Raw genomic sequence first — 27,159 nt, 5'->3', positions numbered from 1 at the left:
ATACCCAGATTATATGAACAACAGAGACACTTAGAAAACTCACATAAAAGAATCCCAGTGGTCCGGATATATATGGCATTTTTATTCCCAAGAGATACTTGACTTGTGACGTCACGACATGGGTGGCAGCACCGGTGGTCATGGCACTGATCACTGGCTCCGTAAGCAGGAATGTGGCATTGCCTAGCTGCAGCACAAACATGACCAGCTGAAACGACAGAGGAGAGCTGGACATCACATGCAGGTCACATACTGAAGGTTCCTTGAGGGAATAAGGAGTAACAGACACCTTTTCGTTTTATAGATACATAGTGAGCTAGAATAAATGGGATTCTTAAATTTTATGTGTTCGGTATTTGTGTACATTTGAGAATATTCCAAGATTCTGTTACGTTCTAAATTTTATCAAGTACACTATACATGATTTCATTAAAATTAAACCAATAGTTTTCTTTCTAAATGTTGACCTTTCTTTTTCTTATTCTGCTACTGGGAATCCAGTCATCAGCATTGACCAGGCCTCCTGTGTTCATTGTCCTGGAGTTCCTGCACTGAAGAATACAACCCAGTGCAGGGGAATGTTGGAGGGGAGCGGTAAGGAGGGTGGATGGGGGGGAACACCCATATGGGGGAGGGGGAGGGGATGGGGGGCTTATGGACAGGAAACCAGGAAAGGGAATAACATTTGAAATGTAAATAAAGAAACATATCTAATAGAAAAAAAGGAGAAAAAAACTGTTCTGTTGGTTAACTGCACTGTAAAACTAGGAAACATTTTTTCTTTTAGAAAGGGAAGAGGAAAGATATACTGGAATCAACTTGTGGATCTCTGTGAAAGAAAAATCAAATTTGCATCAATATATATATAATTATATAATGATTCACTACTTGATACCCAATAAATGTATAACTTCATAAGCTCTGAGGAGAGGAAAGACTTTTTACCTCAGCTTCTGAAAAGTGAGAGCAAAGGATGCCCATGAGGCCTCTCTAAAAGACTGGTATTTACTGTGAAGCCACAAGGACCTATATGCAGAATGGGGAATACAGACAGAGATGGGGTACAGGAATGCCTCTTAAGAAGCAGGACTTTATAGAAATCACTATGGAAACATTAAACACTTAATGACTGACAGTATCATCCCCCATCTCAAAATGAGCTCATGATAAGACAAAAGTGGGCTCTTACCATTCCAATCATCTTTTGACAGTGGAACAGGAACAGAGCTTTAAGATCTTTGACTATGTAAGCTCAGTCACAGGATCAGTAAAAAGTAGGACTAGTTTGGAAATAACACTAAATTATATTTGTGAGTATCCCTTCCAGAAAAGAGAAACAAGGCCATGTTTTAATAATAGTATTTAGGTCAAGTCTTAAAATTCCTGTTGGAAAATGAGATTAAGAAAAAACCAGAAGGAAGAATAGCTACAGGATTTCCTTCCATCAAGAGATTAACAGTGTGGCATAGAAGTTCAAATGGTTATCTAGTACCACCAAAACATACATCGCAAAAATGTGTGACATTTATATTGTGATGGCATCACTATTCGCCAGCAATAATGCTCTGTATTAAAATGGAATTTCCAGGAGGAATCTAGAAGCTTAGCTTTATGATCCTGTCTTCTCCCATATCCTAAATTCCTGTCTGTAGAAAACACCTACTGCAATTCTCTAAACTGAACCATCATCCATAAATATTAGAGTGATATCTGCCCTGTTCAACTGTTAGAGACCTGGTAGGATGTATGTGAAATGATACATGAAAATTATTTAAAGCCTGTAAATAATGCAAAACAGATGATACAGAAAAATATCATGAGGTATTTTGTATAGGAAACTAGCCATCAGTTTTGAAAGGGCAGACATGGCTCCAGAATATTTTCCCACTCTGGAAACCTTGAAAGAACGTGAGTGTAGAGAGCTTAGCTACCACCTTTTATTCAATATGTGATTAGAGAAGAATGATGGTCATTAAAAAAGAAATGAGGCAAACTCCCACAGCCAACACAGGAAGAGAAGGCTATAGCGTCTGGTAATATGATTTATTTCAGAAGCCTTGTGTTAGCTTGGAAAGTAGAAACAAGAACCTGCTGGAAACTCCAACACAAGCAAGCTTATGGGTACTAAAGGAACACAGTGATCTTTGTAGCCTCTCTTGACACAGTCTGTTGGTTTTATTCTAAAAACACAATCAAGAAAAACACTGAACCAAGAATTCCCAAGTATCTCTTTATCAGCAAGATCATGAGATCATGAGTTCTCGTTTATATGGTATTAACTCTTTTAGGTCATAAAGATGAAAGGAACACATTATTAAAAGATAGAGAACAGTAGAGTTGAATCTTCATTTTATCTAGGTGAACTATAGATGGATTTACATCTTTAAACTCTGGAAGCGATTCACAAAAATAAAGTGTTGCACATGTGTGGAAGATTAGGTGAGAAGTTTCTATCTGTATAACTTGGAGCTAATCATTATTTTGAGAGGAAAACTCTTGAAAGGCTTTGTAGCGGTCATCTTCATTTCAACTCTTTTTTTTTTTTTTTTTTTTTTTTTTTTTTTTTTTTTTTTTTTTTTCGGGCTGGGGATTGAACCCAGGACCTTTTCCTAGGCAAGCGCCTACCACTGAGCCAAATCCCAACCCCTCAACTTTTGATTAATTTCTTAAATTACAAGATCTATTCAGATGGGTTTATGACTTGCTATGCTGAGAAACCTGAAGTGGTGACTGACTGTAACTGCCTACACCACAAACTTCCACTAACACCTTTATCATTTTCACAATCGAAGCTTCTAGGACAACTCCAGACTATCAAAAGATTCTAACTGTTGCAAATATTCAAATCTCCTAAGTCTCAAAAATTAGAGACAAGAGCCTATTGTCTTTTAAAACATCAGCCTCAAGTTTTGTAATGTGCTATGTGCCCACGGATCTGTGCCTTTAAAACAGCCTGCCAGCTAGGGGCAAACACTTGGAACAGAGAGTGCTTGAGTGAAAGGCCAACTGGTCCCCTTCTCACACAGCCCACTGAGCCTCCAGCAGGGATTGCAAATGTGTGGAGGCAATGTTTGCTTCTGTCTTTCCTTGGCTTTGTTTTCAAGTTGTTGGAAATCTAGACTTACTTACTGTGTTTGTAGCCTTGCCTTTTCAAGTGTGTTGTATAAGCCAGGCAGAGATGATGCATATTTTTAATGCCAGCACTTGGGAAGCAGAGGCAGTTGAATCTGGATTGATATGAGTTCAAGGCTAGTCTGGTCTATAGAATGAGTTCCAAGACAGCCAAGGCAACACAGAGAGACCTTGTTTAAAAAACAAACAAACATACAAACAAACAAAAACAAATGGATAAAGTGTCATGTAAAGGGAATTTTTCAATATTATTACTTACAATATTAATTCAGAATTCATCCATGACTTTGAATATATGATATTATATCCACACCATTCTTCATAACCCAGAATAATGGCAGATGTGAGGAGGAAGAGGAAGAGGAGGAGGAGGAAGAGGTGGAAGAGAAAGGGAGAAAGTGAAGGAATGGGGTAGGTAAAGAGAGAAGCAGGAGAAGAGAGAGTTAAAAGAGCTCCCTCTTCCCACCATCCAAACTGTAACAGTTCATTCACAGGGGAGTTGATCTGGTACACAGAGACAATCCAAGTGTAGCAAATCCTATCCTGGAACAGTGCGCTTTAGAAATGGAACCCACAGATGAATCCAAGTTCATTTTCAAACTTACAAAATGCAAAATGGGGATTCTCAAGAATATTTCACTTAGGGTTCTTTGAAGTAAATGACAAAATACACAGCCATAGCTCTTTTTATCAGCATGGATGATGATAATGATTGTATTCTGGTTAATATCCTCTCCCAAATAGCCATGCACCGGATAAGGAGAACATAAATTTCATGCAATATACTACAGCTATTCATAGCAGTACCAATGTTCTGGCTAATGCTTAAAACCTCTGACATGCACTTTCCAGGTTTGCTAACATGGTGTTATTTGATCATGCTAGTATAAGCATCATGTACTCTACATAGATTACGTTTATTTCAGATTCCAGTCCATTCTTTTCAAATGACCTTCAGACATGTTTGTAAAGTTTGAGTAGGAAATGACTGCATGTTCGAGTGGATGTGATAGAGCATGCATTTCGAGTGGCATCGCTGTGCCAGGCAGCCAGCCTTTTCCCTATGGCAAATCATTTACCCATTCAATGAGTATTTATGGAACACTGATTATGAGACAGGCATAACATTGTTGTAGGTTACAGAGTTTAAGACATAGCTCAGACTTTAAAATATTTAAGGAAAGGTGAAATAATTGAAGGAAAATGTCTATATTCAATAAAATATTGAAGGAAAGGTGAAATGAGGTTGCTAGGAAATAGGAATGTGATTTAGGACTTTGAAGAGATAAAAATAGAAAAAATTTAAAAGCCTAACAGGGGTACTTGGAAGGTAAAGTCTTAAAAGCTTTGAAGGTGGGACCTAAAAGGTGAGTATGCCTTATAGAGTTTAATGGATGACATATTTAGGATAAAGGAAAGAACTTACCAGCAGGTGTTCCATGGGGTGATGGAAAATCCTCTGGGTAAACAAAGGATTTAAGAGAGAGAAAATGACCAAATGGATATGTATGAAGATATATTTTGCAAAATTCAATATCGAAACCTTCGATCTGTTTTCAGTTTAAAATGTAATGATCAAAGACATGATAGAATTTGTATTGGAAATAGAATTGATTTTGTATTGTAAACAGCATGTAAGATTCCCTTTAATGACAGTCTGGAAAAGGTAAGACTATAGAAACAGTGAGTCCATCTTGGTTTCCAACAATTTAAAACTACAGAATGAGGAAGAAGTAAAACGTAGACATTGTAGGGTGGTGAAACTCTTACTGCCAATCTGTAACACTATGCATTGTCCAAAACCACTGAGCAAAGAATGCTTAGTGAGGCGATAGTGGTGACTGTCTAAATGGACGTAAGACCTGATCAATAGGAGGGATGCCTAGTGCTGTAATCCTACCAACTATCCATAGCTAGAGGAGTCAGAGACTTGAGAGGAGAACATACTACTGCCATCTTCTCAAACCAATATAATTTGTAACTGTATTCTAATTATGTATCTTCATATTCACAGGCATGGTTAGCTCATACCCCCCTCCAAAGAAGCTTCCTTTTGCATTGATGGGAAATATTGTGGAGATCCACAACTGGTCAAAATGGAGAAAACAAAGACTGTGCACTGCCAAACTCCAACTGGTATACCTCTAACACACTTCTGGCAATGAAGGCTCAGGGAAAATTACTGAAGGGGAGGCCCAAGATAAGAGACAGAGTGCCAGGCTGCCTGCTGTTAGAGAATGACTGTTAGGCACGACGGAGAAAACTGCACTCACAAAATGTGAATAATATGGCTTTGCCTGAAAATGATCATAAATAATGATAACAATTTGTATGTGAGTGTGACCAGGGGATATTCCACATGGTCCCAGTCCTAGGTGAAAAGCTACAAATGGGCAATGATCACTAAGAAATGAAGAATTATTTTGCTCCAGGGATAAGCTCCTGCATAGGATTGGAGTAATATTGTATCTGAGATGAGATACTGTAACAGGAAATAGCACATTAGATTAAAATCCAGGAGATGTCAATATCACATATGGAGTGAAGGTAAGAGCCATGTTATCAATCAGATTCATCAATTGTGACAAGAATGTCATAAGATGTTAATAATAAGAGAAACTGAACAGGCTATATGGCTACTCCACATACTTACTATCTTTGTAACTTAAAAAAAAATATCATAAAGTAAAAGTTACATTAAAAAAGAAAACCATCTCCATCTTTCCCATAGAATTCATTGACAAATCTCCCTTTCTTACTTGACCATATGCAATGGGCTTGAGGAAGTTCTGAGTCCTGGCATGTGACACTAGGTGGAAGGAGGACTCAAGTGGTACCAAATGTCTGGAGGTCCGGGGTATGACATGTACACAAATAGTGATACCAGGAGAAAGACATTAAGTATACACGTAAGAGAGCACAATAATGCGCTGTCACCCATGGCCATCTTAGCTAGACTCTCTGGGTCACCAAAAACAGACTTGAAAGTAGAAAAAAGCAAGTAGTTGGGGAGATCAAAGGGAATTCCAGGACTAGGAGAGGGATAAGAGGGCATTGATAAATAAATGTGTCATAGCCCAGAAACAACAAACGAGCCCCCAATGCCCAAAGCTAGAGCAAAATAAACATAGTGTTGGGATATAAAGTAGCTATCCTTGAGTCCATGTTGATATAGATGATTGACTAAATACATGGGAAGAATAGGACAGGCGTCCTCTGCATAATCCCAAACATTTGTGCAAATTAACTCCTCATGTAACACAGCATTCCCTGAACAGTAGGCTACATGACAGTAAATGTGACCAAAGTACATTATAGATATGTATAAAAATGTCTTAACAGAACCCATTATTGTGTATAATGAATAAATGTTAATAAAAAGCTATGTTAGAAAAGATAGGAAGAGAGGGGTGAAAGGAAAGAAAAGGAAAGGAAAGAGAAGGAAAGAGAAGGACAGGGGAGGGGGAGGAGGGAAGGAAGGGAAGGAAGGGAAGGGAAGGGAAGGGAAGGGAAGGAAGGGAAGGGAAGGGGAAGGGGAAGGGAAGGGAAGGAAGGAACCAGGCGATGGTGATCCATTTACTCCCAGCACTCCAGAGTCAGCAGCAGGCTGATTTCTGAATTCGAGGTCAGTCAGGTCTACAGAGTAAGTTCCAGGGTAATCATGGCTACAAAGAGAAACTATGTCTTTAAAAACAGATTGGGGGAAGGAGGGAGAGAGAGAGGGAGGAAGGGAGAGAGAGAGACAGGGAGGGAGGGGGAGGGAGGGAGGGAGAGGTGGACAGATAGCTGGAAGGGGGTAAGGAAGGACGAAGGGAGGGAAGAAAGAAGGAAGAGAAAGAAAAGAAAGTGTGCCACAGGATTCTGTAGGAAGATAGGTCTATTTCAGGACAGGTTTGAATTGTCTGTTACACTCAAGGAGAGATTCAAGACAGAGATATGATTAGAAAATACTCCAGAAGTGGAATATAGATGGAAAATAGTTCAGCAGGATCATGTGGACAGGACAGCTCAGTTTGCTTAAAAGGAGCAAAACTAGCCAAGAGGGAATAGCAGAAAATATAGCAAGAAACGCTGAAGCCAGAACAAGGAGTGTTGTAAAAAGCAGTTAAAAGGGAGTGTCTTAGGAGCGAGTGACATCACTCTTCCATACATTTATTAAACACCTAATTTTGCCAAGACTTATGTAAGCCTGGCTCCTGCATCAGAGCCAAGTTTTAATAGACTCGATCTAATGTTAGAATGTGGAGCAGTTATTTAAAAGGTGAGTATGAGAAGGGTGACCAGAGTTAGAAAGACACGGCCCCTAAAGCACACAGAATGAGAAAGGATGACAGAGAGATGGCCTTGGTAACCCAGCAGGCAAACAAGCATGGTTTGACTTCGCTGTGCCACAGAGCATATCAGACACTCACTTGCTTTGAGAATTGTTTCTATTTGCAGTTACATATGTGGTTGAAGAGTGTGCCATAATATACTTAGTGCCCAGAATTTTCATGACAGAACTAAGTAAAGCAGGAGACCATGAGAATCAGAACTGCCAGGGATGCATGGTTTGATTCTTCTATCTTCCTTTCTACTCCAGCCAAAAGAAACAGCACGGAGGCCAACTGAGATGAGTGGAAGCATTGTGTTACTAAGGGACACGGGAGTGTGTGGAGTTGACGAGATAGTGGAGTTGACTTTCTACCATGTATGGGGAAAATGGTGTCACAGAGGTAGAGGTTCTGCTGAATAGACTGTTACATCCAATCAGAATGGTCCACAGAATATATGACCAACTTAGAAAGTTCTAAGCTTTGCTCACCTCCTGCATTAGGAACTGCAGTACAATTTTAAAGATATAGAATGAGTTTTCTCTCCTTTGATTTAAAAAAAAATGGAAGCAAAAAAATAAATAAAGGCTAATCTGTAAAGGTAAGAAAAAAATTCTATTTAATTTTGCTTATTTAACATAGTGAAGCCACTAACATTTAATTAACCTTTTCCCTCTTTAATTTCTTTAAGTCATGGTTATTAAGCACCAGCTGCTGGAATTAGAGGGGTAAACACTCTGTGTTCCACAGAGGCCCGCAGTGTATGAAGGAAGATAAACACACAAATACTGTTTCTGGTATCAAAAAGCCTTAGAAGAAAAGGAATGAGCAGTGCCTTATGGGACCACACGGTTCTATAGCCATGTTTGCACACAGAGGGACAGGCCCTACATGGCTGGAGAAAAACCTTTGCCAGCCCACTGAGTAGAGCATGGAACCCAGATGTCCACCCACTCCATAGTGTGAGCTTGAAGCCCAGGCTGTTAGGACTACACACAAGGTGACATATGGGAAAGAGCAAGAGCAGCACTGCTCCAGAAGATGATGGCTTTGCTCTCCCTCTCTTCTCTCAGTATCAGCTTATAAAGCTGGTCCTGGTGGCCTGAGCACTGAGCTGACCAAAGCAACACTGCAAGTTCGAGGACAGCCTGTGCTACATGGTGAGACCTTATCTCCATAAACAAATAAATGAATAAATAAATAAATAAACAAATAAGATTATAAGCTGTGCAACACAGCAGTTATAACAGTGTAGATGAAGTACAGCTTCTATTATGTCATCTCCTAATTATAATATACTGTATAAAGGCTTACAGGTGGTTATTCAGTAAAGTATGTGTCTGTTTTCATTGTCTTTTCGTTTATGACCGTAGCTGGCCATAGTGTCACACACCTGCAACCAAGCACTGGGGAGGCAGAGACTAGAATGACCTCCTCTTTTACAGAAGAATAAAGCTCATGATATTTGGGAAAAACTAAGTATGATGTATGGAAAAGGCAGGGTGAATAGCTTTTATCTTAAGTCCATCTAACCTTGTAAGCATCTTATCTAGTGTGCTAAATATGTTTAGTGCAAAACTACAGGGATATGGAAGAGCTTGGTCTGTAGTTTGTCACCCTGAAGACTTTTAAGACCATATGTTGCTGGAAGCCAGTGGTGCAATATCACTGGTCTCTGTCACTGAACACCCCACCCCCACCCCTCACCAGTGCTTATGCAACTCTTAAACAAAGGAGCTGTATATGCTTTGTCCTCCAGGGCAGAAATCTTGTCCTGAAGTTGCTTCAGAAAAGTAGAGCTTGGGAAATTTTCCAAAATTAAATGAGTAAAGGACAGTCCCAGGCCTCTCTAAGTTCTTGGAAAAAGAAAGAGGCAAAGTGCCCATCATGGAGACTAACAAGGGACATCAATGGCTCTGAAAGAGCAATGGTTTTTATTGAGTGCTTGCTTCCCTATAGAAAGATGTATCTCTGTATCCCAAAATTCAACCCTGAGCTTGACAGTCAGTTGTTGATAGAGTGCAAGCAGTTCCTCTCATGACTGCTACTGGCCTTCAGCTAGGAAACTTGTTTTTCTTTTTCTTTTTTCCTGTGTTTCATCAAAAGTAATTATTAATAGTGCACAATTATGTGAGTTACACTAAAAATGTTCTTTACAAATGATAATGTGCTTTAGAGACAGATGATAGAGAGGCTGGAGAGATGAGATCATGGCTAACAATGCTTACTGAACAAGCCCAGGGTCCTGTGTTCAAATACAGTACTCACATTACAAAGCCAGGTGTGGCCATGTACATGTGCAACCCCAGAGTGGTGGAAGAGAGAGTCAAGAGGGTCATTGGGATTGATGGCTGTCAACCAAGCTCCAGACTCAGTAAGAAAGTTTTTCAAGGAAATAAATCAGAAAGTACTAGTAGGGCCTTTGGTATACTCTAGCTTACATGTATGCACAGGCATTTGCATATGGGAACACAAAACATACATTTACATACGGTGAGAAGATGGTTTAATGAATGAAGTGCATGTCACGCAAACATAAGGATGAAACTTCAAATCCCAGCACAATGTAAGTGTCAGGGGGGCAAGTTGGCCCACTTGTGATTGCAACACATGAAACATAGAGAAAGGGGATCCAGACAGCAGCATGGCTACCTAGATAGGCCAAGTCAGCAAGCTCTGTAGAGTAGAGAAATGAGGAAGGCCTGAGATACACACACATGCCCATATGTATACAATGTACATAAACACACACACACATGTGAGTACCACAATGATGTCAACATACTTTAATACCACAATGCACGCGCATGCACGCGTGCACACACACACACACAAACACACACACACACACACACACACACACACACACACACCTATACTTCCACAAAGGAAAAAAAAGAAATGATGATAAAAAGCAGAACAAAATCATTGCTGTCAGTTTAGCTACTGTATTTATCCATAGTAGGAAAGTAAGTGAATTTTAACGAGAATTCCTTCCAGTGCTAAGAAGTAATTGTGATGATCCTACATGATAATAGCTGTAAGTGGAGCCTGGAGTCTGAAGCAGACCCGTGATTGCTATGAAGTGAGACTAAAGATGCATGAAAGTCTGAAAGAACGTGCTTACAAATGGTCCAGAAAAAAAAATGGATGTGTGCAATGGATATATGTGGCAGATATTATGACTATGATGATTATGATTTCATGGATATGTATAGATGTCAAATTTTATCAAACTGTATATTAGAAATGTACAGAATTTAATGTACAACAATTATACCTCACTAGAGCAGTTCTTGGAACATTCCATAATCTAATTTAGAGCCCAAACACACATCACATTGCGTTGCCACAACTCTACAATTTCATTTTATACACTACAATATAAACAATATAAAAAGTGGTAAGGGGAGGGGAAGTTTGATATTGTTTGAATGACTGTGTATGAGAGGCACACAGAGAGAGACAGAAAAACACAGAGGGGAGGGGGAACAGGCAAAAGGAGAGGAAGAGGGTGAAAAACACCAAATAGCTGGAAAATGTTATCGAGGAAAAGGTAGCCTATAGTGTGAATGCATATCGCTTGTCTGTCTGCTTCCCTCCATGGTGTTAAGGGACTAACCCTCTGAAACTGTAAGCAAGCCTACAATTAAATGTTGTTGTTTTTTTTTATAAGAGTCTCCTTAGTTATAGTATCTCTTCAGAGCAATAAAACAGTAACTAATATAGCAGCAGTTGGTATAAGGATAAAGCAGTGATAAGGTACCTTAGCAGGCATGAACAGAGAAGACGGGAGTGCTGATAGTGTGGAGACCTGGCTCGAGGGTTTTCAGGGGGTAACGTTATTAATATTAGCAGCTGGGCTACAAACCATTCTTGTGATATTTTGGCAAAGAGTGTACCACTATTTTGCCCTTGTCCTAAGAGTCTGCCTGAGGCTAAATGAAAGAGTTTTGGATTCATGTCCTTGGCAGAGATTTCCAAATAGCCTAGTGCTGACTGTGTCATGTGGTTATCTGCAATAACTCACTTGCAGATCTACAGCAAAAGGGTGCGAGCTGGGTGAAGGCAAATGTACAGATTGAATAGAAAAGGAGCACCTGGAAATGTAATGTCAGAGCCAAGTAAGTCCTGAGCTCACGGAGATAAAACGCTCAAACCAAGGCCTGATGCTAAAGTGAATAAGGGAGTCCTACCCTCAGGGCAAGACCCAACCAAGAACACCAGGTCTCCTGTGAAGGGAAGAAGCTGAAGGGATTTCCCTACAAATGGGGTCGGGTTTCACCCCAAACAGAAAGCAGAATTTAGGATTTGGAGATCTAAACAACCATCTAAGGCAGAGTTTTCAGTCTTGCTTCTGTCCAGCATGTCCTCACTATGCCTGCTTTCCTCCTTTGGGAAACGGTAATGGATGTTCTGTACCATTGTAGGTTGGAAGTGTGTGATCTCATCTTTTTATTTATTTTATAAGGAGTTACAGTTAAGAGTTTAGGATCTGGAACTGTCTTGAAACTGAAAGACTATGGGTCTTTTGAAGTCATACATTTTGCATTGTGAAAAGACTCTGAGGGTCAAGGAGTAGAATGTGGTAGTTTGAATGAGACTGTCCCCAATAGACTCATATGCTTGAATGGTTGGTTGCCAGTTGCTGTAAACTTCCGGGAAGGATTAGAATTCGTGGCCTTGTCGGAGGAAGTGGAGGAAGCTGGAGATAGGATTTGAGGTTTCTATAGCTCACACGGGGTTCAATGCCGCTATGCACTGCCTGTGGATCCGAATGTAAAGCTTTTAGGTAGAACTACATCTGTCTGCTTCCTCCCATGACAATAACAGGCTAACCCTCTGAAACTGTGAGCAAGTCTCTAATCACGTGATTTCCTTTATGAGTTACCTTCGCCATGATAACTCTCTTCACAGCAGCAAAACAATAAATAAGACCCCTCAAATCATACAGAAATCAATAAACTTTATCAATACCAAAAAAATAGCTTACTAAAAAAAGAAGTCAGGAAAACTGTCCACTCATGATAGCCTTTTGACCAGTATAAAAAATCTAGGAATAAAGTTGATTGACTAGGAATATAAAAGGATGCCGTCAACAGAAGCTTTCTACTGCTTGCTTAAAATCCACTGAAAGGAAATGACTGATGAATTCCATATATTTTTCTATTGTTCATGGTAAAATATATTTAAGTAATGGTCATAATAGCAAAAAATAGCAACACATGGCATACTTAAAGGGCTAAAATCCCTAATACATAGAAAACTCTTAAAATCTGAAAAGAAAGGGACTAAAAGACAAAGATTTCTGGTAGAAAAAACAGTAAAAATCCCTGGATTCTGGGATCAATCACCTGTGACAGACAGACAGACAGACAGACAGACAGACAGACAGAGAAAAAGCAATAGGGAGACAAGGGCAGAGAAAAAGAGAGAGGAAAGGGATGGAAGGATAAGAAAGAGAAGGAGGGAGATTGAAAACTGAAAACCATGCTAAGGTACAGGGCATTACTATGAAATAAGAGAAAGCAGATCTGTTCATAAAAATCTACTCAAATTGAATATGTTGACAGACATTAATACCTACCAATACCTCAGTGAAGCAACTGATTTCTTTAAGATTTGCCTCTGAGGAGACTACCTGCAACTGAGACCATTTCTAATTTATACTGAGACCATTTCTAATTTATACAGCCTGGAAATAAGGTCGGTCATGATTGCTTCAGAAAACTTGAAAAAATAATGTCAAATGTATGTGTAAGGGAGGGTAAGGGCAGCATAAAAGTAAGAAAAACAATCCAAGAATGGCTGAAAAGCATACTGTGTTTGAAGAACACTTTCCTCATTGTCAATGACTCGGATGGAGAACAATGGAAAGTAAAGATGGAGAAGCTGAAACCAAAGGATCTCACGGATCTAAGACCCTAGCTTGACAAGGGACAGACGAGTGTGGGGGTCAAACAGAGTCCAGCCATCTGCTTAAACGTTGACTAACTCACAGATCCACACCCAGGACCGGAGCCTGGGACAGAGGAAGGGAAGCAGATGTCTGACAAACTTATAAGAGAAAACATTCAACTATCTGGATCACATTTTACATGCAGTAAAAGGCCACGAAAATGAAATGACTTTATTATCTTTAATAATATCCTGCTTTACTCTTATGTTTCTAGGGAGCTTCAGGGAGGGAGCAATGAGATTTAGTTTTCTTGCTTGAATCTTGGCCTCTGCTTTTACAGCTTACTGAGTAAGGTCTTAATCCAAATATGCTAAATGATAATAAAATTCCTGAAGATCATTCCGAGACTCATAGAGAAATGGTTAAAATGAGCCTAAGAAGACAGGTACTAGTCTTATTAACAATGATCTATTCTGAAGAAAGTGCACACCTATAACTATTTGTAAGAGAAACCAAAATGGGAGAAAATGGGGCAAGGTGAGGCACTGTGATCTTTTTCACCACTTTAATGCAGAGATTTTCATTTTAAATGAGCAGGAATTAAGAGGAATCTGTATCAAACCTAATATGACATAGTTGCACTCCAGTCACCAGTTGGCATAGCTGACTTTGTCTGAGATGGAGCCATGTCGGGCATTTTCCATAGCCCACACCAGTCTCCGTGTACAGTGCCTTTATCCATGTTTGAAAACACATGGTGAAGGCCACAGCTGGGCTTTGCTTCTTGAAAGGCAAAATCTGACAGGCCCACTAGTCTGTTCTGTCATTGTGGCAAAGTAGTTCATTCCTCTCAGTTACTGTGCAGACTTCAGTTCTCGTTTCATTTTATACTCTTGATTCATCAGTTCTTCTGCCATAACCAGAAGGCGATACTCTAAGGATTTCAGTTTCTCTTTTTTTATGTAGATCACATTTTTCCTTTCCATTTATTCACATAATCATTAACTAGTCTCTCTTTCTGATGTTCATATTCAATCTTGTAAACCATAAGACAATAGTTCAAAATAGACTCTATCTGCCTAGAACTCAGACATCCAGAAAGCTGGTTTATACACAATTTAGTTTTACAAGAAATAAGCAAGCAAAAATGATCACTTAACAGGGAATTTTCAGTCTAATATTTAGTGCCTTTCTGTGTTCTATGGTTTAAGTTTGAAATGTATTTCCCAAATGGGTGTGTTGAAGATTTGTTCCCCAAAACAATGTGCAGAGGTCTTACAAAAATCATTATTATGGCTCTAACGCTATACATAAATAGATTGATGGTCTGGTGGTGTGCCTAGGAGGTGGTAGAAACTGAGGGGTGAGGCCATGTTACTGGCAGTGGATCACAATACTGTGCTACCAAGGCTTCAAAGGTCCAAATTTGCTCACCTTCTCTCTGTTTTCCAGCTGTGTCATAATGATCTACCTTTTCCCTCTACGGTGTTCTGTGACACAACTGGCCCAGAAATAAAACTTAGCAATGATGGACTGACAGTTTTGAAACTGTGAACACAACTAAACCTTTTCTCCTGTAAGTTTTTTTGACTGGCACGTTGCCAGTCACCAAAAGTTCATCCTAAAGTCATGACTGATGTGGTCTACATATGAACAATTCATTAAAAACAAGCAATTATCATTTGACAGTAGCCAATGTGGCAGCATTGATTTTTCATAATCATGAAAAAGGCAAAGAGTAGTGCAGATCTGAGTCTAGAGACCTCAGACCAGATAGCAAAGGCAACAGACTAAGTCCCATCCACTGCCCATGTATACAACAGGACCATAGGGTGCTTAGGTAGAGAAATATTCGAGAAAGCTGCATCATCCTGTTGTAGGAATTTCTCTCACATGTTCCTTCCCATGATACTCTGGACAGGTATCAGGTTGGCCTCATTGTTTTATAAGGATGCCCATTCTATCTGTAAAACACCTTGATTTTTAATTTCATGTGTTTTGCCTGCCTGTATATGTGTATATATGTGTATGTATGTATATGTGTATATATGTGTACATATGTGTATATATGTGTATGTATGTATATGAGTGTGTGTGTATGTGTGTGTGTGTGTGTGTGTGTGTGTGTGTGTGTGTGTGTGTACATCATACAGTATGTGTACCTGATACCCACAGAGGTTAGAAGAGGGTGTTGGATGCCCTGAAACTAAACGGGCAGTTTTTGCCCTCCATGAGTGCTTAAAATTGAACCTATGTCCTTTGCAAGAAAAGCAAGTATTTTTAACCCCTATGCCACCTCTCTAGGCCATAAAACACTCTTTAAAATTATTAAAATTGTATGTCACTTTTAATTTATATTTTTGCTTTTAAATTTTCATGCTGTATATTTTATCATAATTCTTTCCCGTTCTCCAACTCCTCCCAAGTCTTCAACACCTCCCAACATCATGTTTGTATTCCCACTACTAAAAGAAAAACCCCCTTTAAAGATTTTACTAAGTGTTTCTCTGAATCTCTAATCTGTTGATTCTAATTCACTCATCTAGCCAGCATTTATAGAGTCACTACATCTTTCCATAATGATAAAACGTTATCAATGCGCAGAGACGCTAGTTAAGATGAAGGTGCAATGCTGTTCGCTTTCCCTCTGTTCCTTTTCCTCCATCCTATGCAGTCTCGGGGATGCTTACCTGAATCACTCCTCCCAAGAATGAAACGGCTGCCGCAACCCCGATTCTCTGCAGCTCAAACTCGGATAAGCCCAGCACGCTTGAGTTGCTCTGTGTGGTGAGGTTTCTGTTGCTCTGAGGGACCAGCCGTTCCACAGCATTGGCTGATATCAAGGACGTCAAGGCAAAGGTGCCTAAGAGAGAGAGTGAAATCAGAAAGCTTCCATATAAGCATGAAAAACTATTGGATTCTACCATGAATATTGAAAAGCCGTGGAGAGCTATTAGAAACACACTGTACTCCACCGGACCCCATTTCTTTCATTCCTTTCCAAGAAAGAAAAGGACAGTATATCTGACTTGTCCCAATACCCACTGAGCTTTTGTGTCTTTCACAACTAACTTTCCTAACTCTGTGTATAGAGAGTGTCTGAGGTACATGATGGTTGCCTGGATTTAAATCCAAGCCTTCAACCTACCAACAATGCCTCCTAAGGCATGTCACTCTGGCTCTAAATTGCCTTATCCACTAAATGAGACTAATACCCATACTTTAGAGTTTGAGGAGAGTCAGAGGAGAAAAGCTTGAAGACTTAAATGACTAACTATAAACCTGTTGGCTAAAATGTTGACTCCTCTAATCTACCAAACACATTTCTCGTCTTCCAAGATATGACTCAGACTCCATAGTCACAACTGTCCATCCAGTTATTCCCCACCAGGCTATAGGCTGTCTACCTATGATTCTGATACCTGATACCTATGATAACTGAGTAGACTTTATTTTTATGAACACAATGCTAGGGTACACAAAATGATTAAGCCCACATATTTGCCTATTGCTAATAAACAGAGTTCAATGGTTGTGTCCTGGAAATGCTCACAGCTTGGTTTCTAAGGAGGACTTTACTCAGTATGCTGCTCTCCTCCTGACAGGAGCTCTGATGCTTTTCCTCTTGGCATAGCTTGCCTGAGAATGCACCAGTGTAGATGAGAAATGCTGAGTCCTGCCAGAAGTTCAGCAAACCCAGGTTAAACAACACATGCTGGGTTGTGCAAGCACCACCTCATTTTATATTTTAAAGAGCGCACCTTGTTCTAGCTTATGTGTGAGCCTTCAGAGAAAGGGATGCTACAGGAGATAGGCACCCTCCCACCACCTGCTCGCACTGGACACCTAGCACAGGGTCTTCTTTGCTAGAAGTAAGCAGTCTAATAAGTAGTCCAGTAAGACCAGAGGGTTTGAAGAAGAGCTGTGGTATCACTATGGATTTAGAATAACATGGTAGGTGTGGGTTCCAGTGGACCTGGCCCTAAATCCCATACCTATTTCCTCAAACTCCTTGTCTTAAAAAGAGCATATTCCTCATCCTTTGACATTCTAAAAGGCTTATGTGTCACACAAATATATCATAGTTAGTATCTAACAGCATGTCATTAGCACCCAGTACATGTTTAATTACTAGATAAGCCTTATAAGTAAAACTAATTGTCTTCTGTTATGCTTAGACTCTGTTCTCTGAGAATTGATTATTCTCAGTGAGCAGCTAGGTATTTTTAATAAATCAATAGATATTAATTGCTATAAAAAGCATACTCATCATACAGAACTAAATTAAGAACACAACTAATGATTGGAGTCAAGATTCTAGCACCCAGATGGGTAATACAAAGTAAAGAACATTCATCAGGTAAGGCATAATTTACAACAGAGAGCCCTGAAATCAAACCACATAGTAAGTGGGGCCTTTATACTCCCTGAAGCACAGAGCAAAACCATAGAAGAAATATAGCTTCAGGGTTAGGTTTGGTTAAATGTGTTAGTGTTTTAGTTTAGGGTTCTATTTCCTGTGATTTAGTAGAAGAGAGAAAGGAACTAAACAAGACGGAAGGGGCCATCTGGAAGGCTCTGTTGGAGGGGCAGGGGGATGAGCCCCAGTCAGCTGCAAGACCCACTTCATTGAAGTCTTTGAGTAAATACTCATTGGTATTTTTTAAATGGCATCCTGCAGAGAAAACTTGTAGTATGCCATTTTAAAAATACAATATCAGGATCATAACCAGATTTATTTTTCTCTTTTTTAGTCCAAGGAGTAAATCAGTTCATTCTTTTCCATGACTACTGAGTCACGATTATATTTTATGACGTTTTATTTAAAATATTTGAAGTAATTTTATTTTAAGTTAGTCATGAAAATTCAAATAGCTAAATAAACTAGCACGGGCGACATCTTTACACTCTGGCTTCAGCAAACAATTGCTTTCAAAAGATATGGGAACTCAGTGCAACTGCACTTTCTCCCACTGAGTCCACACAAGAAGAACCGTGTTAATGGCCCATCAAGAAAGAGGATGGGGGTTTAAGCTCTGCTACTCCAGTAGTGGCTTCAGTAGATAAACTACAGAAATCGAGGAGTCACTGTCATCATTTGAACAACCATTGGTAAACCCACTAAGCTCCAGTGGAGAATCCCAGGGTCTTTAACAAAAACATTAACATGTAAAAGGCATTGAAAAGAGGGTGAGTTGTTAAGAGGAGGTGATGAAGGATGGAAAGGGAAGGTATAATCAGAACTCATTGCTTACATGTATGAAGACGTCGCACTTAGTTTATAAAGTGAGGCTAGTATAATGTCTTCTTGTGTCTCCTAATGCAGACTGCATTCTTAACACCTGACTGGGAGGCTAAAACCCAAGATAAGGCGTGTATCTTTCTCAGAAGTACATTGGTCTCTTAATAAAGTTTCAGGGAGCATAAATCTCCCACATGCACTAGAATATGATCAAATACAAGCAAAATATGATTTGTGTATTAAATATTTGTGGGCATCTTTAGAGATTCAATGGCCCTTATAGTTATGATCACAGGAAGATCACACAAACCATTTCTGTGGTTCCTCTGTTATTTATATCAGGAGGAAAAGTGTACCATTTGTTATTGATGCTAATGATTCTAATATTCGCTTTTAACCAAAACAGATTTAGCAGGTTCTAAGAAATATAAATGCACAAGTAGAATGTCACCCAGCTATTGTACAGCAGAATGACTGTGGTTCGCACAATGTGTATTTTGACATCTATATCACATGTATAGCTGGTAAATTATTAAATATCTTTTTGAGTTACAGAATCTCACATAAATGGTAATTTTCAAACTGTACAACCAGTAATATATCTACCTTAATTATCTATAAAATGCAATGGTTTGTGTATGCATACATTTTAGTATCAAATTATGATATATATATATATATATATATATATATTGGCTTTAGACAGGAGTTCACTCTGAAATACAGACTAACCTAGAAGCCACTATAGAGCTCACACAGGGCTTGAATTGGTGGGATTTTGTAGAATTCCTACTGTAGTCTCTCAAGTGTTGGATTATGAAGGTCATCTACTATGTATGACGTTGACTTCTAGAAGTAATTGCTGTCTATTGAGAAATTTTGCTTTGTTTTTTATTTTATCTTGGGTCATATGTAATTCCAACATTCTAGAGGTTGGACTAGGGGAATAAGTAGTGAAAACATGTCTTAAATAATAAATAAATAAATAAATAAATACTAAAGAAAAGAATTTCTAATTCATTCTGTGTCTTTCTTCTTTTGCATCTGGAAGAAAACTCATTCAATGAGTATTATAAATCATTTTGTTGTCAAGAAGAAGAAAAGTAGTTTGGGTTTCAGTCTTGGCTATATCTGTTGTGCACATTGTAGGTTTGTGACTTTAATCTGTGCTGTCATAAGAAACCCTGTAAGTTTCTTCCTAGTTTACTTGAAATGTATATATAATACAAAGTAATATCCACTTATGGGTTCTTTAAGACAAGAGCATGTAAATCCCTTAACAATGCTCCTACTGAATAGTATACACATTTTTATGAAACAAACACATATATACAAACATATACACATGTGCATGGGCACACATGCACTTATGTACTAAAACATATATATAGAATAGTTATAAAGATTCATTTTTGAGAATTCACTGTGGCTAACTTCACTACTCTGGTATATTATAGTGTACTTTACCCAAATCACACCAGCTATGATGCCAAGTGAGATATAATATTATGAACCATGCTTTCTGAACCATTTTTGTTGACTGAAATATGTCATAATGTCAAGGCTTAGGGGTGGTAAAACTCTTGTGGAAATGCCAATTTTAATTCAGCATGCCTGCAATGAAAGCCAGTATCTGCATTTCAACCAAGTTCACAGAGTCCTTGTTAGGTAGCAAGTCTATAAATAACTGATAACTTTTGATCTCTCATAACAAAGTTTAGTGATATAAAAATTAAATGTATACAAGTACAAAATCATTTCATGAAAAAAAAACATGTGCGTGTCATAAGCAAAAGCCTTGTAAAATTTCTATATGAAAATCATCAGAATCCATATGTATATATGCTCCATATCAAGAAATTACAAATGTAGCAGGTGAAATTAAGATCAATAATTAACTGGTCTTAAAACATGATTATCCTGGATTTCCTGGACATATCTTATAAATACAGATGATGGAGGCATAAGGGTGAAGATAGAGAAAGATCTGATGGTGCCACCACGGGCCTTGAAAACTGTTATAAGGCCAGGAGTTCACTGAGGAAATTTCTAGAAGATGGAAAAGTTAAGAAAATGAGATGTTTGCTAAAGCATGCAGTTTTGCCAACTGCTCATTTTAGGGCTGGAAGACTTATTCAGACCACTGACCGGAAGTACAGAAAGTCTTCTGTTTTAAGTCACACATCTCCTGATAATTGTGACAATATGTAAGTAATACAATCAACAACTCCAACTAACCACAGAAGACAGAGTCGTAAATGTTATTCCTAAATGGCTGAGATCTCACAGAAATAAATAGCAATGTATCTGCATTCTCTCCAGTGAACTATATTTTGTTATTAGGTGAACATTTAAGATTAAGGCATCATTCCATAGTAAGTAACCTCAATGTCACATTAATGTAAGCAAGTGTTAAATTAAACACTATACCAATTGTGTAGCTCTCACCATTGTAAGAAATGGTGGAGGGGTCATCTTATTAGCTAAAAGGGAACTAATAGAGTTTTAAAAACTTACCCAGGGTCATGCCGTTTGTAAATATCAAAAGAGGCACGCACTTAGGTGTAGCTCACACAGAAATGCAGTCCATTCTATCAGCAGAATAATTATGACTGTTCACCCTTTGTATTCATGGTTGTATTTTTCAGAGATACAGAGTGAGATATAGGGTAAGATACACCAGTATCTTAGATAATTTAGTTCAAGAATCAAAGAAATACACCTGAAATATTTTTCAATAATTGAACAACTAAATTTTACAGTCTGTTTTCTTTCAACTACTTACATATTTTTTCCATTGTCAATTCAGCCACGCTCCTATTTTTCAGATTCCTTTTTATGACACAGTGATACTGCAATAAATCATGGAGCATATCTGATAAATATGCATACCTCACATCCCTCAGTGCAGTGAGAATGGCCTTGAAAAGGTAACCAGGAGCTGATGAACACCCTGAGTCCCTTTCATTCATTGTACAAAAGGCTTAAGCACAGACCATAATTATTACCTGTGGCAACATGGCGTCCCATTCCAAATATCGCATAAATGATGGCTGGAAACAGAGATCCGTATAAACCAAAAACTGGGTGTACAGATGAAAGAATAGCGAAGGACAGCCCTGTGAAGAAATCCAGAGGAATTAGGACCATCTCATATACTCAAGATATAGTACATGATACAACAGCCATTGATGTGCATAAAGCCAAAATGAATATTTTGATTATCCTACCTATCAACAAAACAAAAACTAGCACTACTGTACTAAGAGGGAGTTGATCACTCATTCATATGCATATTTCAATTCTCAAGACCACATGTTTTTGCACTGCTGGTTTTTCTCTTAACTGCAGAAATGTCTAGAAGAAACAGGGATTTGGAGAACCTTCTTAGTAAAAGTAATCTTTGATCATGTAAAGGCAAAACATGTCTAGATACACTGAGATGTTAGAAGCACTCTTCTAGGTCATTTTGTTTGTGAGTAGCATATGTGTAGTAGGCAAAAACAGTAGCTTTACCATTGGACAAAGAGAAGCCTGAAGTGGAAGGGGCTCTGGTCCAGAGGCACAAGGATGCAAACTTAAAAGCTGGCAAAGGGACTGAGTGCACAAGCTAAGGGTGTATATAGCAGCCAGGCCAATCATATCCACTTCCCATTGACTAGCCTTGACTGTGAGTTAACTATAGCCTCTTAGCATAGCAAAGACCAACAGCTTAGCTTACTTAATGAGTGTATAAACTATAACTCACAATGATGCATCCTTGTTTTTCAGGGATGCTAGTATCTACATAGCTTGTGTGTTCTGTGTACACAGAAAATGTTTCTATACCTTCCTACGTGACCATTGGTGATTTTAATGTTAGCAGTACATGAGTTAACACAAGTTCAGTAAAGTTTCTTGTCTGCAGCTATTCATTGGCATTAATGCTTCTAGGGAAGATTTGAAAGTCCATTTGAGTTTAATGCTGAGCATTTGATTAGACAAAAATTATGCTCTGATTAAAATAGATTGAAGTTGTACCATTGTTTCCTTTTTTTTTTCAAGCTTGTTTACTGGTAATGGAATCCCTAAGTCTGGTGAAAATAGATTAAAATTTACTACAGAAGAGTGAGCAACAGAAACTGCTCTGGAATTTCATAAAAACAGTAGTGTAGGGTACAATCAGACTGGTGGGAGGGGCTCTATTAAAGAGCAGGTCTAGAACCCAGGTTAGCATTGGAAGGCAAAATATTTCCATCCCTACCAACCAGAACCTCTTAGTATCTTTTATCTCAATGACTTTCTAAAGAAAATAATACCATATTTACATGACTACCCTTCCACCAGAGCCAGAGAGGTAGGACATGGTGGCACGGTGTTTGGCTACCATGGCAATCTCTGAATTCAGTCTCTGTGTGTGAGGGGAATGGGAACCAGATAGTATAGGAACAAAATAGTGTGGACCATGCCAACCAGATCACCTTTATCTATTATTTCAGTAGAGGTGTAAAAAGGAAGATCACGAGGCATGTTTAATGGAAACACTTCAGTACCTCTGGTGAAATCACAGGGATGCTAGATTCCACCACCTGTGGTCAGACTGACACACTCCTAACTGTAAGCCATTGGGCTGTACTTTGCGCTGTAGTCTGTAATGAGCCCATGTGAGCATCGAGCTGGAGCAGTTGATTCTCTTTCCCACCTCATAGAGATAAACCTTTTATTTATTTACCAAATTGGAAGAACATTCATCTCCTTCTTTAGTTTAGCATGGATAAAATACATAACAGAAGGAGTTTAAAAAGTTAGTTTCAGGGTTGCAAAGATAGTTCAGTAGTTGAGAGAACTTCTTGGTCTGGTAGAGGATCTTAGTTGGATTTCCATCACCCATACTGGGCAGTTCACAAATGCCCATAACAATAGCTCTAAGGAATTCAATGCCCTCTTCTGGCCTTTTATGGATACACACATGCACATACCTACAGACAGACACAGACACACAGTTTTAAAATAAACCAATTTTTTATTTTAAAAAAACTTACTTTTTTATAAAATTTTTATTACAATTATTCTTTAATCTTCTTTTACAGTCCAGTCATTATCCCCCTCCCAGTCCACTCTCTGACTGCTCCTTATCCCATACCTCCTCCCCCATCTCCAAGAGGATGTCCACATCCCCTCATACCCACCATATTTTTATAAAATAAATAAATAAAACATTTCTTGCTAGTGTGGGAGTGAGGGGGAATTGAAGTTCCAGGGAATGACCTGAATAAAAAGAGGAATGAACTAATCAGATCTCACATTTAAGATCTCGCTTTAAGAAGAGAATAATTATAGAAAATATATTTGTCCCAAGTTAATGGCTTTGTGTTTTACTCTACTTGCCTGTGATAGAATCTCACTTTTTAAATCAAGACATTTTTCTGCCTCCTTATACTGAATGCTGAGATTACAGGCATGAATGACTGTGTCCAATTTAAGACATTTGAAAAGGTCTTTAAATCTATAAAGTAAACATGAAATGTCATTTGGGTCATATCCACAAGAATAACCTCGAAGACCAAAAGTGATGTATGCATTTCCTTTATCCTATGTGACTCTTCCACTTTAAATAAATGAGATCCCATTTCTTGCTAGTATGGGAGTGAAGGGAAATTGATTGTTCCAGAGAATGACCTGATTAAAAAGAGGAATGAACTAATCAGATTATATGATACCTTAGAACTTCAATACCCTTTCCATAAATAGGAAGGTCCAGGCCCAGGCACATCCCGCTCACATAAAACTCTCTTTCTGACTCATTTATTTTTGTTTTATAATGTAAACTAGATGCGTTTTGTCACACTTTTGTATTCCTACAAGCTAAAATATATTAAATCCTCAAAAAATAGAGAAAGCTATTAACTAGCTAGAGGCATTTTCAAATTACCAACAGTTTGTCTTTTCTCTGCCTTAAAAAAAAGAAACAGTATTCGATCACTACAGGTGTGAGCAAAACTCCGACTCCATAATGTTATTATTTAGAAAAATAATGCTGATAGAGCCTGTCTATTGCTTAATCTTTGATAACAATAAAAGTAACACGAATGAAAGTTTCAAGATGTAAAGACAAAGAATCCGAAAGGGTTGATGGGGATGAAAAGGAAAAGAAATAAGACAGAAAGATACATGGATAGAAGATGTGAAGACAATAGGTAGATAGTAGACAGGTGAATGCAAGAATAGACAGAGACAGACAGACAGACAACTTAAAGATGGAGATATTCTAATTTTAGTTATTTTTAAAATTCAAAAAACATATATTGGCAGTGTGAAATTATATAAGGCTAACGTAATCACAGAAATGGTTTCTACAGGAAAGAGCATATGTCAGCAGCTTGACAGCACACCTAAAAGCTCTAGAACAAACAGAAGCAAATACACCCAGGAGGAGTAGAAGGCAGGAAATAATCAAACTCAGAGCTGAAATCAACCAAGTAGAAACAAAAAAGACCATAGAAAGAATCAACAGAACCAAAAGTTGGTTCTTTGAGAAAATCAACAAGATAGATAAACCCTTAGCCAGACTAACGAGAGGACACAGAGAGTGTGTCCAAATTAACAAAATCAGAAATGAAAAGGGAGACATAACTACAGATTCAGAGGAAATTCAAAAAATCATCAGATCTTACTATAAAAGCCTATATTCAACAAAACTTGAAAATCTACAGGAAATGGACAATTTCCTAGACAGATACCAGGTACCGAAGTTAAATCAGGAACAGATAAACCAGTTAAACAACCCCATAACTCCTAAGGAAATAGAAGCAGTCATTAAAGGTCTCCCAACCAAAAAGAGCCCAGGTCCAGACAGGTTTAGTGCAGAATTCTATCAGACCTTCATAGAAGACCTCGTACCAATATTATCCAAACGATCCCACAAAATTGAAACAGATGGAGCACTACCGAATTCCTTCTATGAAGCCACAATTACTCTTATACCTAAACCATACAAAGACCCAACAAAGAAAGAGAACTTCAGACCAATTTCCCTTATGAATATCGACGCAAAAATACTCAATAAAATTCTGGCAAACTGAATCCAAGAGCACATCAAAACAATCATCTACCATGATCAAGTAGGCTTCATCCCAGGAATGCAGGGATGGTTTAATATACGGAAAACCATCAACGTGATCCATTATATAAACAAACTGAAAGAACAAAACCAAGTGATCATTTCATTAGACGCTGAGAAGGCATTTGACAAAATTCAACACCCCTTCATGATGAAAGTCCTAGAAAGAACAGGAATTCAAGGCCCATACCTAAACATAGTAAAAGCCATATACAGGAAACCAGTTGCTAACATTAAACTAAATGGAGAGAAACTTGAAGCAATCCCACTAAAATCAGGGACTAGACAAGGCTGCCCGCTCTCTCCCTACTTATTCAATATAGTTCTTGAAGTTCTAGCCAGAGCAATCAGACAACAAAAAGAGGTCAAGGGGATACAGATCGGAAAAGAAGAAGTCAAAATATCACTATTTGCAGATGATATGAGAGTATATTTAAGTGATCCCAAAAGTTCCACCAGAGAACTACTAAAGCTGATAAACAACTTCAGCAAAGTGGCTGGGTATAAAATTAACTCAAATAAATCAGTAGCCTTCCTCTACACAAAAGAGAAACAAGCTGAGAAAGAAATTAGGGAAACGACACCCTTCATAATAGACCCAAATAATATAAAATACCTCGGTGTGACTTTAACCAAGCAAGTAAAAGATCTGTACAATAAGAACTTCAAGACTCTGAAGAAAGAAATTGAAGAAGACCTCAGAAGATGGAAAGATCTCCCATGCTCATGGATTGGCAGGATTAATATAGTAAAAATGGCCATTTTACCAAAAAGCGATCTACAGATTCAATGCAATCCCCATCAAAATACCAATCCAATTCTTCAAAGAGTTAGACAGAACAATTTGCAAATTCATCTGAATAACAAAAACCCAGGAGAGCTAAAACTATCCTCAACAATAAAAGGACTTCAGGGGGAATCACTATCCCTGAACTCAAGCAGTATTACAGAGCAATAGTGATAAAAACTGCATGGTATTGGTACAGAGACAGACAGACAGACCAATGGAACAGAATTGAAGACCCGGAAATGAACCCACACACCTATGGGCACTTGATTTTTGACAAAGGAGCCAAAACCATCCAATGGAAAAAAGATAGCATTTTCAGCAAATGGTGCTGGTTCAACTGGAGGTCAACATGTAGAAGAATGCAGATCGATCCATGCTTATCACCCTGTACAAAGCTTAAGTCCAAGTGGATCAAGGACCTCCACATCAAACCAGATACACTCAAACTAATAGAAGAAAAACTAGGGAAGCATCTGGAACACATGGGCACTGGAAAAAATTTCCTGAACAAAACACCAATGGCTTATGCTCTAAGATCAAGAATCGACAAATGGGATCTCATAAAACTGCAAAGCTTCTGTAAGGCAAAGGACACTGTGGTTAGGACAAAACGGCAACCAACAGATTGGGAAAAGATCTTTACCAATCCTACAACAGATAGAGGGCTTATATCCAAAATATACA

The 27,159-nt window shown here is 38.5% G+C and overlaps 1 protein-coding gene across 1 annotated transcript in view; it reads right to left on the bottom strand.

Annotated features, from left to right (window-relative positions):
* Window positions 1-27,159, bottom strand: part of Slc26a7 (solute carrier family 26 member 7) — a 121,027-nt gene that overhangs the window by 63,300 nt on the left and 30,568 nt on the right. The window contains exons 3-5 of the mRNA XM_032904998.1: window positions 21,595-21,705; window positions 16,035-16,207; window positions 44-208 (exon numbers count right to left, since the gene is read on the bottom strand). Coding sequence (XP_032760889.1) covers window positions 44-208; window positions 16,035-16,207; window positions 21,595-21,705 — 449 coding nt within the window. The remainder of the gene's footprint in view (window positions 1-43; window positions 209-16,034; window positions 16,208-21,594; window positions 21,706-27,159) is intronic.

This window comes from Rattus rattus, chromosome 1 (genome assembly GCF_011064425.1).
Source record: "Rattus rattus isolate New Zealand chromosome 1, Rrattus_CSIRO_v1, whole genome shotgun sequence".
NCBI classification, from domain to species: domain Eukaryota; kingdom Metazoa; phylum Chordata; class Mammalia; order Rodentia; family Muridae; genus Rattus; species Rattus rattus.
The sequence above is the reverse complement of the archived record's forward strand: the minus strand, read 5'-3'. Positions and strand labels throughout refer to the sequence as shown.